Here is a 17,297-nt window from a genome sequence, read left to right on the forward strand (position 1 = left end):
TAGATAGCACTTAACAACAACATGAGTCAGAATGGAGTTCTGGTGTGGCACTGTAAGATAAACACTTAACTGCTAACCACAAAGTCAGTGGTTCAAGCCTACCAGTCGCTCTTTGGAAATCCTATAAAGGGTTGCTATGAGTCAGAACTGACTCGATGACAGTTAACAACAATAACATGACTCAGAATTGACTTGATGACATGAATAAGAAAGATATTTGTATAGGGCATTGTCTAATTATAGGTGAGAATGATAAGTTGGATACAAATCATATTAAAAACCAGAAGAAAGAGCATTCCAACTAGAGGGAATAGTAGTGTAGGGGTCCTATAGTTTGAAATGAACCTGCCATAGTCTTGAAAGAACCACTTAGTCTAAGATGGAGTAGGCAAGAAAGGGTGTAAAGTTCTACAAGGGGAAGGAAGCGTAATACTATATTTGGCTGTATATCAATTAAGACAAGAAGTTGAATTTTATTCTAAACACCATGTAAAGCTGTTGGAGAGTTATGAATGGGGATTATGTATTCCTTTTTTATTAATATCATAAAAATGACAACAGACATAGCAGTTTGAATAGCATAAGTTTGTTGTCTTAGAATTCTGTTGGTCAGAAATCCAACACAGGTCTTCCCTGGTTAGAATCAATATATTGGTCAGGCTGCATTCCTTTCTAGGGAGGCTCTTCCCTTGCTCAGTTGTACTGTTGGCAGAATTCATTTCCTTGTGATTGTAGCAGTGAATTCTCCGTTTCCTGGTTGGTGTCAGCTGAGAAGCTTGTACAGTTTTTAGAGACCACAAGTATATTCTTCCTCTATCTTTAAAACTAGCAATGGAAGGTTGGGTCCCTCTCAGGCTTTGCACCTCTCCCCGTTTCCTTTTCCGTTAGTCTTTCTAACCCACTGTGAAAAGTTCTCTGCTTTTAAGGACTCAAGTGTTTGGGTTAAACCTACCCAGATAATTCAGGATAAGAATCTTCTCATTTCTCACATCTGTAAAGTCTCTTTTGCTATGTAAGTAACATATTCACAGGTTCAGAGGAGATTAGGGTTTGGGAATCTTTGAGAGACATTACTTTGATTACCACCGATGGTCACATCGAAGGCAACAAGAAACAGGTTCAAGTTGAAGTTGCCAAGATCTTTTGACTTTTGCGCTGACTGGGAGGTTACTTCCTTGGTCTGCTGAAGAACTAATACCATCGGTTCAGTCAATAGAACTGTCATTCTTGAAAGACAGCAACTATTATTGACGTTTTTAAAAGGTTAGGGTCCAGGGTTTAAGGAAGCACCAGTCTAAAGATGAATCCTTTCAGTTACTTACCACTGATACTCTACTAAATAAGTGCATTTGAAAAGATTTGTCAAAAGTCATTCATGGCTTTGACTATATGTGGTTGTTAAGTGTCGTCAAGTCAGTTCTGACTCATAGCAACCCTATACAGGGTTTCAGAGAAGCAGCTAGTGGGTTTGAACCATCAACCTTGTGGTTCACAGTTCAGTGCTTATCCTATGGCGCCACACTAGGACTCCTGAATTATATTTGTTGTTGAGTGCTGTCTAGTTGGTTCCAACTCATAGCGACCCCGTGTAGGGTTTCCAAGGAGTGGCTGGTGAGTTGGAACCACTGACTTTGTGTTTCAAATCGACCTTGTCGTCCAGTGCTTTATCCCACAGTGTCAAATCAGGACTCCGGAGTATATAACACAACAAAAAATATACTTGTTTAGTTGTTTTGAACTGGCAATTTAGAAACTGCTCTCTCCAAAGCTGTTTGAACTTGCCTAAGAAATGTGATACTTAGTACATTTTTTATTCCTTATTGGGGTATTACTGATGATAATCTTGGTCCCTTGTTAAGCAATTTTACATGAATCAGATTTGTGTCATCTTTAAATCAGTCCAACGTGGTGATATACTTAACCTTATTTTACACATGAAATGGAAGCATAACCAAGTTAATCAATTTGCCCGAGGTCATCCAGAGAAGACACTAAGACTTAGAGAGCATGAGCAATCCCCAGGATCGCACAATTAGCACTCAAGAAAGCCGAGACTCCAATCATGGTAGATGGACCCATGGCTAATGCTCTAGTCATTGTACCATCTGGCCTCCCCTGATTATGAATTATTGAGGAAGTCTCAGTTGGTGGATCATTCAATGAAATGACATATGATGCATTATTATGGTTTTGAACAAAATAGTTGCATTCATACTACTTGTTAAGGGGGAAAAGGTTGAAATGTCTTCTACCTCTTATTTCATCTGTTTTATTCATGCTTTTTTAAAAATTGCTTATTGCAGTGAGTTAATTCACGTGTGAACTCATCTGTGTCTTGATATACTGACATTCTTTTAATTTCACAGCAATCTTGCATGAGACTAGCCAATTACATGAAAAGCACGCTGAATCTTTACATAATCAACATCACCTTAGCAGCTAAAATGTGTAGCCAAGTGTTTTGCCAGGAACAAGGAATATGTGTAAGAAGAGAATGGAATTCAAGTGACTATCTTCACCTGAACCCAAAGAATTTTGCTATTCAAACTGTGAAAGGTGGACAGTACATAGTACGGGGAAAACCCACACTTGAAGACCTGCAGCACTTTTCTGGAAAGTTTCAGTGCAGCTGTTATGCCGGCTTCAGATGTAAAGAGAGAGACGATATAGAAAGCATTCATGCTATTAATGTGTGCATTGCTAAAGATGTTTGCATAGACACCTTTCTAAATGAAGAACCTACTGATCCTCTCAGGGGGAGAGAGAAACTTTCTGTTGCTCTTAGCAACATTTCATCTATTCCAGTGGCCATAGAGTCTCCGTGTGCTCCTGGGGCAGATCTCAGTGGGTGTCTCAAAGCCAATTTTTCAGAGAAAGCCAATGGCCAAAAGGACTGTTCAGGCGTTTTCTGGAAAAACATGTCCAGTCTTCAAAACAAAACAATCGAAGCAGCCAATTTGAGTACAAGTTCAGTGCTTGTTAAATATCCTATCCACACATTGTATATTTTGGTCTCTTTCAATATTTTGTATGTAATAGTTTAGTTTTTTTTAGGCAAGTGTTATTGCTTAATATACTTGAAATTTTGTATTTGAAATGTGAATCAAAATCCGTAGTCAAAATGCATTTTGACTTACTCTGAGCCAAGATTATTGTCCTATGATTGCTATGAGCTTTAAATTATTGATAGATGAAGACCCTTAACTGTAATATTTAATTTTCAAAATTATAATTGGGAATCAAATTCCTTATTAAAGCATTTTAGCTTTGAAATTCAAGTAGGATCTTGATGATTAATATAGTACAGAGTTTGCTTTGTAAAATGATACTCACTTTTTGTCTTTTTGAATTCCCATGAAGCTATAGCAAATATTTCAAATGCTGTGAATGTATATATAGAACTAAGAGCAACCTGTTATATTTTTGGATTTATTAAAGACTTATAAGGCTTAAAACACTTGGAGGCCTAGTTGTTTTTTGTTTTCTGAGAATAGTGAAGATTTGAGTAAATCTATTTACTGTAAGTGATTCATAAATAATTTATAATAAAAATGTCAAAAAACATTAAAGTGAAAAGCCCTATTTAAAATGTAAAATCCTAAGTGCTCTAGTCTTTCTCAAGCATAAACCTAGCTTTTTTATCTTAGTAATTTGTTATAACTGTGGTTTATAAAAAGGTAATCTTCTTAAAAAAATTATCCTGTCAAGTTTGGCACTAGGCTTTAGTAGGTCTTCAAACTTCATATATATATAAAGTATTCTAATTATCTTTTAATTCTTCATCCTCAAATTGAATCTTGATAGTATGCCTTATTTCATCTTAGCAGCTTCACAGATAAAAATCTAAATAAATCCAGACTCCAAAATGTAAGGACTGATTAAGCCTCTACCCTAGCCATCTAAGGCTAAGACAGATCACACAAATTTAAAGGACACTTTTCCTCAAACTGCCGAATAGCTTGGACTCTCTTACTTTCACTTGCAGGCTCCCATTATTCCTTTGGGTTTGATAATTCTCTGGAAATACTTACATACATATCTTACAGAAAATACTATACTTACTATTTCATGTTTATTATAACAGAAGGACACAGATCAGGATCCGTTTAAAGAAAAGATGCACATTACCAGCAGTGCTAATCAAACCTCTGTCCTACAAGAAAAGGCTCTTACTTTCTACTGATTTAGAATCATCAAGAGAAGCATAGGCTTATTAAAGGAAAGAGACTTATAAGTGGAGACCTTGTTGTTGTTTAGTGCTGTTGAGTTGTTTCTGATTCAGAACAACTCTGTATAGGGTTTCCAAGGAGCAGCTGGTAGATTGGAACTGCCGACCTTGCAGTTCAAACAGACCTTGTGTTCCAGGAAGGCTTTATGCAATGCTTAACTTCCAACTCCCTGAACAATGACTTGGTGGTGGTGGTGGTTATGTGCTGTGGAGTCGGTTCTGACTCATAGTGACCCTGTACAGGATTTACAAGGCTGTATATCTTTACGGGAGCAGAAAGCCTCATCTTTGGCCTGTGGAGCAGCTGGTAGTTTCAAACTGCTGACCCTGAGGTTAGCAGCCCGATTTGTAACACTATGCTACCAGAGCTGGAGTTTAAAGAAGTTTTTGGTGGGGAAAACGCATCATGTTTTTTTATAGATACACGAGGGGATTTCCAGGAAGTGGGCCATTTAGAAGTGACCATGCTAATTGGAGGAGTCTTGCTGTGGCACTGTGGAATAAAACACTGGATGCCAAGGTTGGTTTGAACTACAAGGGCAGCAGTTCAAACTCACCAGCTGCTCCTCGGAAACCCTATACAAGGTCGCTATGAGTAGGCAATGACTCGACAGCACTTCTTGAAGATGGAGCCCATCACAAAGGCCTCCGGTAGGGGCAGACAAAACTTGTTCTGGGCTGCTGTAGACTTCTGTCCCAGCCCCTCCCAGGGGCTGGTATTCCCTGCCCACAGGGAAAGGCCGCTTTTAAAGGTAGGTACAACCAGTTGGCTTGTAAAACATCTTGCAAGGAAGTAAAATACAGAGCTTTTATAGATGGCCTATTTATAATAAATGGACTGTCAAATGGACAAGGAGTACTGGTGTGGTGCTGGGGGCTGAAGCACTAGACTACAAGATTGGTTTGGACCGCAAGGTCAGTGGTTCAAATTCACTAGCCGCTCCTCGGAAACCCTATACAGGCTCGCTATGAGTCGTAACCAACTCTAGGGCACTTAACAACAACAATGAGCTGGGCAAGTCCTTGTGATTGATACTTTCACATTCTAAGGGGTCTCCTAGGTAACCTGCCTCAGGGAGACTTGGAGAGATAAAATAGCAGATGTTGGGGTCGGCTCACAGGAGGGCCTCGGCAGGACCCATCATAGTTACTCAGGGGACTTTTCTGGGAGGCTATCGGGTACAATTCTTAGAAATCATCCATCACTGAGAGTCCACTCAATAAACATTTACTGAATGCCCACCATATGTATTCCAAGCACTGGGTCATGTGGTGGGGATATAGTTGTTAAGTGCCATCGAGTCGATTCCGACTCATAGCAATCCTATATAGGATTTCTGAGGAGTATCTTGTGGGTTTGAACTGTTGACCTTATGGTTTGCAGACCAGTGCCATACAGTTTTTGTTGTTGTTTAGTGCCGTCGAGTCGTTTCTGACCCACTGAGCAGGATTTCTGAGGCTGTAAATCTTTACGGGAGCAGAAAGCCTCATCTTTCTCCCGTGGAGCAGCTGGTAGTTTCGAACTACTGACCTTGCGGTTCACAGCCCGATTTATAACCACTACGCTACCAGAGCTCCTACAGTAGAGGAGCTTCCTTGTCCCCCAGATAAAGTCTTTGCTTTCCTAGTAATTCTTTTCAGGAGGCCCCCTGGACTCCTTGTTTCACTATAAAGATTCCATGTCCCTAAGTGAGTTTTTCATCAACCAGAAACCTTTATGGGCTTTTTCTCTATCTAGAGCCTTTACTGGCTTTCATTGCATCAACATAACTGGGATCTCCTGGAATAGGCTTCATGGATTAATCATGCCCATGCTTCCTGCCTGAGGTTAGTTGATCTGGAGGTCTTTGGGCCTGGTCACCTTCCCATTTATTTGCACAAATCTTCTATTGTATGGAGATTTTAGATTACAAAACTACCTGGATTACTCAGCAAATGCCAAAGGTTATCATTCAAGAACCAAGGCCAGAGGCCAAATTGAGTTCTGCATCTCACAGTTCATCTACTGACATTTGGCTATGGTTTCTTTTATACACCTAGCTTTGGGAGGACTACTCCTCACCTCTTTAATCTACCACTATTTAGTTGGTCGGAGTCCTGGTGTGGCACTGTGGGTTAATGTACCATACTGCAAAGCCATTTGAACTACAAGGCCAGTGGTTCAAGCTCACCAGATACTCCTTGGAAACCCTATACAGGGTCACTATGGGTCGGAACCGACTTGACAGCACTTGAGAACAACAACAATAATTTACAAGGTCATTGAGATTCAGTTCTTCCTCGGGCCAGTTACTTATTGCATCCTGAGGAGGTTTTAACCAGTTTCCTAATACCGTTGACCAGCATTATCATTGATATTCAACTATTCCAGTGTTATACCATAAGCTGAAAAACTAAGAGTCCAAAGATTCCTACTTTACATTACTTGAGCCCCAGTTAGTCATTATGCATCAGCATTAGCTCATCATCATATCTATCGTATGTGTTCAAGAAAAGGCTGAGAAAACATTACAGTGACTATTGAGTATAACTGCTCTTGACTGAGAATAAATTTGAAAAGGTTCTAGGTCAGTTGGTCAGTTACTGTGAATGAATGTAATTTCTGTTTGACAGAAAGGTATTCATTTGGAAACATTTCATTTGAAATTATTTTAGATTTGGGAAAAGCTCCCTGCCAACCTTTCTGCTTCTCTGTGTACACTGTGTCAATGATTCTACTTTCTAAATTCTTCCCTGCTAAATTCAAGGCAATGGAAAAGTGGACTGTTTTTCTCTTGATGGCACTGTGGGATAATGTGCTGGACTGCAAGGTGGGTTTGAACTTTGAACTGCTAGGTCAGTGGTTCAGATCCATCAACCGCTCTTCAGAAACTCTAGACAGGGTCGCTATGAGTCAGAACTGACTCCACAGCACTTAACAACAACACCGCCATATTCTCACCAGGAGTTCTTTTGTGGTGAATTCCTTATGTTAGTTGAAAATAAGCAATCTGTCTATTTGAAAGTGTGCTTAAGGATAAACTAGCTAAAAGGAACATTTTGTGTGGTACTATAGGATAAGCACTGGACTGCTAACCACAAGATGGCGGTTCAAACACATCAGCTGCTCCTTAGAAACTCTGTAGAGGATCACTATGAGTCACAACTGACTCAACAGCACTTAACAACAACAACAAATGGAACATCTATCACTGAAGGGTCACTCTGTGAGGGTCTGGTCCTATTACTGCAGTGAATCAGAGATGGGGAGAGATCCAATCCAAGCTTTATTATCTGTATAAATTTATTATGCAGATCCACAGTCTATGTATTCTCAAATTATGACATAATTAAAGTCACTCAGATTTTCAAGTAAACTCTTTGAGACATTAAATTTCCTATGAGGAAAAAAGTGTTATTTGGCACAGACCTTAATTTCTTTAGATTTAAAGAAATTATTAACAGAAAGCCAGCAGTCGGGAGGATGGGAGAATAATTTATTAAGACTGTCCTGTCTTGAAGAGCAGGTACATTATATAGGATAAGTTACATTTGGATGTACACTTAATCTATTTTAATATCAAGATAGCATTCTTTTAGAAAAAGAAGCAATAAATTAATAAACTTCCTCAAACATTCTACCTTTAGGGACTCAGCTGCTCAATTCCTGAGATAAGAATCTGATGGGTTTAAGCACTTCCTGTCCTCCTTGTCCTGCTCAATTTCTAGAACCCTGTTGTTATTAAGTGCCATCGAGTCGGTACCGACCCATAATGACCTTATGCACAGCAGAACTGAACACTGCCCGATCCTGGGCCAACCTCACTACTGTTGCCACGCTTGAGTCCATCAATGCTGCCACTTGGCCAATCCATCTCATTGGGGGTCTTCCTCTTTTTCTCTGACCCTCCACCTTACCAAACATGGTATCCTTCTCCAGCGACTGGTCCCCCCTGACAATATGTCCAAAGTATGAGAGATGAAGTTTGGCCATTTTAGCCTCCAAGGAGCACTCTGGCTGCACTTCTTCCAAAATGCATCTATTGGTTCTTTTGGCAGCACATGGCACTTTCAATATTCTCCTCCAACACTATAACTCAAAGGCATCAATTCTTCTATGGTCTTCCTTATTCAATGTCCAGCTTTCACATGCATATGAGGTTATGAAAAATACCATGGCTTGGGTCAGGCGCACCTTAGTCCTCAAGCTGACACCATTGCTCTTCAACACTTTAAAAAGGTCTTGTGCAGCAGATTTGCCTAATGCAATACGTGGTTTGATCTCTTGACTGCTGCTTCCTTGAGTGTTGATAGTTGATCCAAGAAGAATGAAGTCCTTGACAACTTCAATCTTTTCTCCATTGATAAGAATGTTGTTTAATGGTCCAGTGGTGAGGATTAACTAAACAGAAATCCATCTTTAAAAGCATCAAATGGCTACATGAAGAAGCTTCTATTTCTTCTATCATGTGCCTCAAAATACTGTTTTAAAAATTCAACCACAATGAACTAGATAATTTCATTTTTTTTAAGGACGCCCCTTTAACTTGCTTCTTCAGCTCCAAACCATACACTAACTCGGCCATTTTTAGCATACATAACTATTACCAAAGTTACCTGGTTGCTATTTTAAGACTAGACTGCTGTGTCAGAGCAGATTAAATTTTTGTAAAATCTTGGCTTGTCAACTTCATCCATATTTACATGAAAACAATCCCCACTGATTTATTTTTGGAACAAGAAGAAGAAAAGATTCCCCAACTGTTTTAGCTTTGTACTCCCCACTTTGCCACACATAAAGCAGTGGCACTGTGGTGGTATATCACACACAGTAATAAGAAAAGCCAAAGTATATTTGACATTAGTTCTTTATTATTTTCTTTGACATTTTCTAACTTCAGCCGAGCCTGAAGTAAACAAAGACAGATGCTCATCGTCACAATGCTAGGACACACACTCTTCAATTCCTACCAGTGTGAAGCTCTTCTGAAAAAACCAAGACAACACTGATAAGGGTGTAGTACGTGTCTACAGAACCATCCTATTGCCGTGGTTGTTGTTAAGTGCCATCGAGTTGGTTCCAACTCATAGTGACCCTGTATAAGGTTTTCGAGGAGCAGCCGGTGGGTTTAAACTGCTGACCTTGTGGTTTGCAGTCTAGTGCTGATCCTACAGTGCCACACTAGGAGACCAGCTGATTTAAAAATAACACGTTCATCAAGATGATTTGAAAAACTATAATAAGAAATCATTGTTGCATATGTGCATGCATATCCTCGTGTGTATGGTGTGCATATCTACATGCCTGATTCACGGACCTCCCTTCCATGGACTTTGGTTAAGAGCCTTGCTGTGAAGAATGGATAACAGCTTTAATCAAACCCATAATCCATTGTGATGTCAAAGATCAGTATAAGCCCAGTGATGGGAGACACTGCTTTATTGGGAGCTCTAAAAAAGGGCTTACAAGGGTGAGTCCTGATGTGGTGCTGTGAACTGCAAGGTAGGTGGTTCAAGCTCACCAGCTGCTCCTCAGAAACCCCTATATAGGGTTGCTAAGGGTCAGAACCGACTCGATGGCACTCAACAACAACAATAAGGATTCAGTGAATACTAAGTAGAAGTTTACTAGGCTGAGAAAAGGAGGAAGGATATTTCCAACCTAAGCTGAAAAACGTGTTCTTTATACCCTTCTTGCCACAATAATTACATAAATGCCTTACTAAAACACCCTTTCTTTAGTTTAGGGCAAACAGCGGTAACAATAATAACAGGAATCATTCTAGTAGGTAAATATAATGAACGTCTCCCACCAGCCTCTCAAGAGAAAGATGAGGTTTTCTGTTCCCGCAAAGATTTGCAGTCTCGGAAAGCCCATAGAGGGTAACTATGAGTCAGAACCGACTCCACAGCACTCAACAACAACTTCGTTTTAAGTGTTGTATTACATCCTTTTAGCTTCTGAGGTAGAAGCTGTCATTATGCCAAGGATGAAGAAACTGAAACTTAGTAGACTAAATGGCATAGGCAAAGTCAGCAGCGAGAGAGCCAGGATTTAAACTCATTTCTTTCTTTCACCCTCTGTTTTGGAGTTCTGGTGTGGTAGGATAAGCACTGGACTGCTAACCGCAAGCTTGGCATTTCATACCCACCAGCTCTTCGGAAACTTGATATGAATTGGGACAGCGCTCAGTGACAACAACCCTCTGTTTTAAACTTCCTCTAGCAGTTGGTCTTTATCAATTGTGCCCAAGAGTCTCTGCCCAGCCCCTCTCACCCTTCCCCCCCACTTGGATGGTCTGCTCCAATTGGCTTGGCTTGTTTCCACGAGACTACTCACATCATCTCTCTGGCTCCACATACATCTGTCTGTGTGCATATGACACAAGTTCCCACTTCACCAGGATGTGAGAATGTTAGGGTGTTTCCACCATCTGTCTGTCCATTTGCTGTACTGCAGCGGCAGGTGTGTTGATGCTACAAGCTACCCTGCCTGTGTTTTAAATACCACAGGATCACCTATGATGGACAGGTTTCAGCAGAGTTTTCAGACTAAGATAGACTAGGAAGAGAGGTCTGATGATCTACTTCTGAAAATTAGCCAATGAAAACAATATAGATCAGGACAGAATATTGTCCATTGCAGTGCTAGACGATGAGGTCCCTAGGTTGGAAAGCATTACACAGTGGTCTCAACACTAGTTTCAAACAAGCCAATGGCCGTGAAGGTGGCATAGAATTGACCAATATTTTGTTCTGTCAAACATAGCCATGCGTTGGAACCTATTCAAGGGCAATAACAACCACAACACAGTGTTTCAGCAGGGACTCAGAGTTGTAGGCCCTTGTTTGCTTGGGTAAAGTACTTTGATGTATTAATAAGACATTCTTTCCTGGAATATTCTAGTAACTACTGCTCCTGTTACCTGAATAGAAATTGTGTGAAGCAAAAGTTTCGGCTGCCTTAGATTTTCCTTTTATGATCATGAAATGGAGCAAAAAAAAAAAAAAAAAGGACAGAGAGAGAGAAAAACAAAACAACAAACAACAAAAAACAAAACAGGATTTATAACGAAATGTTCATGTAGTGGAGACAAGGTGCTTCTTTAGGGTCTCTATGTTAGAGTACCTTTTTTCTCCTTCTGAGGAAATGAGTCAGGTTATAATCAATGGACTCCTAATATGACACTGTAGAATCAGCACTGGACTGTGAACCACAGGGTCAGGAGTTCAAACCCACCAGCTGCTCCTCGGAAACGCTAGTCAAGGTTGTTATGAGTCAGAACTGACTCGATGGCACTTAACAACAACAACATAAACAATAGAAGAGCATGTTCAGCCTCAGGTAAATGAATTTTACTGGATCTAGTTTGATTTAATTGTTGTTTATTCAACAGTGTTGCGTTTCCTTCCACATATATTGGTTGGTTGTTGGTTGTGTACCGTGGAGTCGGTTCTGACTCATAGTGACCTTGTACAGGGTTTCTGAGGCTGTAAATCTTTATGGGAGCAGAAAGCCTCTTTCTACCATGGAACAACTGGTAATTTCGAGTTGCTGACCTTAAGGTTCACAGCCTGATTCGTAACCACTATAACCACTACCAGAGCTCTTAATATATATTTTCTGTGAAATTCCTTCATCCATTCAGCAAAGCTCAAAGTTACAAAAAGAAAGTATCTTAGTTGATTTCTACCATTTTTTTTTTATTGATTTAGGTGGATTGTGTGAAGGAGCATGGTGAGGAAGAGAAAGGAATAGAAGTGGAAGATCCGGTTCTGAGCTGACCCCCTCTTAATTTACTTCTCACAGATTTGGGTGGAGAGTAACCCACCACCCTGAGAACCCACTAGACTCCTTTCTGATTTAGATTCTGAGATTGTCTATGCTCCCTGTCACACAGCTGACATGCGCTTCCTTCCTGCTGAAGACAGTTACAATGAAAACCACACTAAATGAGCTTCTGAGGGGCATCATGTGCTTTTCTTAGTGTCCCCGCCCCCATGTTTTGTTTAAACAATATATTTGAGCTAGACTGTTGTCACTTCAGAGGCATATTTGCAGATATAAATTAGTGAGTGATTTCTTTCAGCCAAACGACATGAGAGAAACTTTTGCTTGAAACCTTTCCACACCAGGAGTTCTAGAATAGATTAGTAATTGTTGTTGTTGTGATAAGTGCCATCAAGTCAGTTTTGACTCATAGTGACCCTATATAATGTTTCCGAGGAGACACTGGTGAGTTTGAAATGATGACCTCACCATTGAAACCAACCTTGCAGTCCTGTGCATTAACCCACAGCGCCACACCAGGACTCCTGGAAGTGTAGTGGTTATGAGTCGGCGTGCTAACCTCAAGGTCAGCAGTTCGAAACTACCAGTCATTACATGGGAGAAAGATAAGGCTTTCTGCTCCAGTATGCAGGGAACCAACTCCATGGCATGCAACCACCACTAACTACCACTACCATAAGAAAGCCTCTAATTGAGAAAAATCAGAATAATGAGAAGACTGTTTCTATGTGAAGCATTTTGAACACAAAATGGATGAAATGCTAATCGCTAAAGGAGCTCTGGTAGCGTAGTGGCTACGAATCGGGCTGCAAACCTTAAGGCCAGCGGTTCGAAACTACCAGCCGCTCCGTGGGAGAAAGATGAGGCTTTCTACTCCCGTAAAGATTTACACCCTCGGAAACCCTGTACAGGGTCGCTATGGGTCGAAACTGACTCGACGGCACTTAACAACAACAACAACAACTTGCTCTATGGTTGCATCTGAAGTGAGAACTGATCACATTACAATTTTATTTCAGGCCATTTCTAAAGCCAAGACATGAGACAATTTTATGAGCTGCCATGTTGACAAGCACGCGCAGTCACACTGTGTATAGCTGAATGCGTCCTCATTGTAATGGAACCAAAGGGCCATGTTTTAAGGTAAGGGTCAAGAAGAGAGGCACTGAGGCTAAACCGGACATGATGGGGGTGGGTGAATGGATAAGAAAATAAAGAACAGATCTAGGAAAGGCGATTGAGGGAGGTTTGATTGACCTAGGGGATAAAGTAGGGAGTTTGAAACAGGCGGGCACATGGATCAAAGTCGCCCAGTCTGTGATGCTTAGTGACTACAATAGAAAGGCTGTTGTTATTAAGCCAGTTCTGATTCTTAGCAACGTTGTATGGGTTTCCGAGGAACAGCTGGTCAATTGAACCATCAACCTTGAGGTTCAAACTGACCTTGCGGACCAGTGTTTATCATACAGCACCATACCAGGACTTCATAGAGAGGTTGTTGTTGTTAAGTGCCGTCGGTTCGGTTCCGAGTCATAGTGACCCTATATAGGATTTCTAAGGAGTGGCTGGTGAACTTGAACCTCTGACCTTGCAGTTCAAACTGACTTTGCAGTCCAGTGCATTAGCCCACAGCACCACACCAGACTCTAAAGAGAGGTTGGGTGTGGGAAATTATCTGAAGAAAATATGGATGCACATATATCTATCATAGAAGTTTGCTCCATAAGCCATGATGTTTTTGCTGTTTGTCTGTAGAAGTTGCTGGATCTCCTGAGGGTATGATGGAGAGTATAACTTATAACTGCCAGGGTCCCCTTTCCACAACCTGGTTTGATTTCCTGGTACCGACTAGGACTTTGCTTTAGCTGGGCCTAGACCTTGCTCTTAGAATTCCCTTATCCTGTCTTTCTTTCCTTAGTGTTAAAGACTGAATTGTATCCCCCCAAAATACACATCATATATCTTAGCCTCTATGCTGTGCTTAAGGAGCTCTGGTAGCATAGTGGTTACGAATTGGGCTGCTAATCTCGCGGTCAGCAGTTCAAAACTACCACCTGTTCCATGGGAGAAAGATGAGGCTTTCTGCTCCCGTAACGATCTGTAGCCTCAGAAACCCTATGCTGGGTCGCTATGAGTCAGAACCAACTCCATGGCACATCACAACAACCCACAATGCTGTGGTTATAATGGCATTTGGGAATGGGTTGTCTTTAGTGTCAAATTACCCGATACGTAAGGTAAGCATGGACTTACTTGTGCTCATTTACTAATCTATAGTGAACAATTTCACGTTTTTTTTCACCACATCAAAAATCTGCTTCTAGGTGTGGCTAGCATTTGTCTCTCTCCCATTCCTACACCTTCCTGAAAAATCAAAGCCTCTTCAAATTTACAATCCCTGAAAAAATGGAGCACCTGGTTAACAAAGTTGTTGTTAAGTGCCATTGAGTTGGTTCTGAGGAGTGGCTGGTAGGTTTGAGTCGCAGACTTTTTGGTTCAAATCGACCTTTTGGTCCAGTGCTTTATCCTACAGCGCCACACCAGGATTCCATTTGAAAATCAGTGAATAATTGAAGATTAAAGAGGCTCGACATGAGGACAAGCAGGAGACCTTATCCTTTAAGTATTAACTGTGATAAAGGTAAACTTATCCATTGTTTTTTTTTTGTCTCAGTTCCTGGAAAGTTGGAAAATTTGCCACCTGTCCTCCAGATGTTGATGGTAATTTCACCACATTAGGAATCTGCTCAACCACATCCTGACTCTTGAGACACTTGGTGGTGTTGGCTGTGTGCCGTGGAGTCAGTTCTGATTCATAGTGATGTGGTATAGGGCTTCTGAGGCTGTAAATCTTTACGGGAGCAGAGACCATCATCTTTCTTCCACAGAAAAGCTGGTAGTTTCGAACTGCTGACCATGAGATTAGCAGCCTGTCTGGTACTATGGCACTACCAGAGCTCCTTCTTGAGGCAATTACTGAACTACAGTACATTCTGGTACGAGCAGGTTTGGCTCTTCAGAGGTTATGCCGATGTTGATAGTTTGGTCTGCACTGTTGTTGTATGCTATTGAGTCTGTTCCAACTCACAGCAACCCTGTATAGGGTTTCTGACAGCAGCTGGTGGGGTTGAACTGCTGACCTTACGATTACCAGTCCAGTGCTTACCTTATAGCAGCACTAGGAGGCCTAAATGTACATCAGCATATTTTCTTCCGGTCTGCTGACTTGCCCATTTTCTCTCTCAATGGCTGCTTTTCAAGAACAGAAATTCTTAATTTTATTGCGATCCAGTTGATCAATTCTTTTTGTGTGCTTCTTAAGGAATCTGACCCTAGACTAAGGCTATTAATATAGTTTTCTATGCTATTTTCTGGATGCTTTAATGTTTGACCCTTCATCCTTAGTTAGACCTGTAGTCAGCCTGGAATTAATTTTTTGTATATTATGGGAGATGAAAATAATAAAAAAAAATTTTCTATATGAATTTCCAACTTAACCAGTGCCGTTTGATAAGACCATTGCTCTTCGGGGCCACCTTATTCTACTGGTTATAAATAACACTGACCAAATGTAACAAAACCTCCGAAAACTGTTCTTTTCCATCTTTCAGCTCCCATAAAGTTTTACAGCCTCAGAAACCCTGTACAGGATGGCTAAGAGTTGGAACCGACTCCATGGCACATAACAACAACAACATACATCTACTTGACGGCACTTAACAACAACAACCACAATAAATCTACTGGTTATAAATAACATTGACCAATTGTAGCAAAACCACAGAAAACTTCTTTTCCATCACCTATACATCTACTCGACATCACTTAACAACAACAACAATGTATCCACTGGTTATAAATAACATTGACCAATTGTAGCAAAACCACAGAAAACTTATTTTCCATCACCTATACATCTTTTTCTTTGGGAGACCAGAGTATAACAATTTTCTAAATTTCTTTCTGCTAATGCAGAATATTAGATACATTTTAATGATTCTTAAGCTAAGACCACCACAAGGTCCTGGATTATTGCCATGGTCTCGAGAAAGCAACAGAAATTGGTTATTGCTGTATGGTTTTGGTTTTTATTTTTAGAATAATTGTCAAGAAATGAAAAGGATAATGCTTACAGTAAAATTTCCTACCCTAGGTAAGTTTTTAAAAAAGTTTTTAGTTTTGCTGAACACATCTGGGCTTCCTTAAGAAGAAAACACAGAGTTGTCACTGATTCATACATATTGTCTCGAGCATTGTGTCCCTGAAAGATAGATACATTTCCTAAATGACTGAAGTAATTAATATACAAGTATTTGTTAAGATCCTGATTTTATAGATTCAAGAAAATGACACATTTGACTTAGAGGTCAAGAGAGGCTGCCCGATGGAGTGGGAGGATTGAAAGACACACCATGGAGCAGTGGGTTCCTGTGTTCCTGGTCCTAGTCCATGATCAAATCTTTCACTTTTTTCTTATGTATGATTAAACAGAGTAAGGCCAGCAGTTCTAATTTTTTCTCTGCTGCTACTGTGTCACCTGTGGTGTTCGTTGTCAACCTCCTGTCATGTGCATCTCTGGGCCACACTCTGACCCCATTACTGGTTTCATCACCAGCTCCTCTCCTGTTCAAAGGAGCTTTCCTGGAGACAATGATAAGGCCACCATATTGCAACAAGCTTTCATCCTCTTTAAATTAGTTCATGAGAAAAAAGAAAAATTATTTTTACTAAAAACTCTCTTGTGGCTCTTTTGAGAAGGCAGAAGAGCTTCTAATTCTTTATGCATCCTTCTCATCTATTTGATCATTTTTCAGCACATAAAGGTCTAGAAATAATGGGCTTTTCTTATAGTACAAAGATGATTTTTTGTTGTTGTTTTTTTACCCAATAGCCCTAAGGAAATGGGTTCACCTCCCATTCATGTTCACTTCATTCCACCTGAAACCAAACACACGTATTTCTTTGCCAGGAGTTTCTTATTATACAGCACACTGACATTAATTTACAAGTTGTACCAATCATGTTTCATTGAATCTAAGATGCCATCAAGTAAATGCTATTGAGTCTGTTCCAACTCACAGCAACCCTGTACCACTAAGAATAAGCACCACTAAGAATAATGGATTTGTTCTTGTTGTTAGGTGCCATTGAGTTGGTACCAACTCAAGGCAACTCTATACACAACAGGATGAAACACTGCCCGGTCCTGCTCCTACCACACAATTGTTGCCACTATTGAGCTCATTGCTGCTGCCACTGTGTCAATCCCTCCAGTTGGGAGTCTTCCTCTTTTTCTCC

General features: G+C 40.5%; 1 protein-coding gene across 1 annotated transcript in view; it reads left to right on the top strand.

The window, feature by feature from the left end:
- SPAM1 (sperm adhesion molecule 1 (PH-20 hyaluronidase, zona pellucida binding)) overlaps positions 1–17,297 on the top strand; it is a 55,824-nt gene that overhangs the window by 13,355 nt on the left and 25,172 nt on the right. The window contains exon 3 of the mRNA XM_006859367.1: positions 2,367–2,961. Within this exon, the coding sequence (XP_006859429.1) occupies positions 2,367–2,961 (595 nt within the window). The remainder of the gene's footprint in view (positions 1–2,366; positions 2,962–17,297) is intronic.

The sequence above is a fragment of the Chrysochloris asiatica genome, unplaced genomic scaffold, assembly GCF_000296735.1.
Source record: "Chrysochloris asiatica unplaced genomic scaffold, ChrAsi1.0 scaffold00032, whole genome shotgun sequence".
In the NCBI taxonomy this organism is placed as follows: Eukaryota; Metazoa; Chordata; class Mammalia; order Afrosoricida; family Chrysochloridae; genus Chrysochloris; species Chrysochloris asiatica.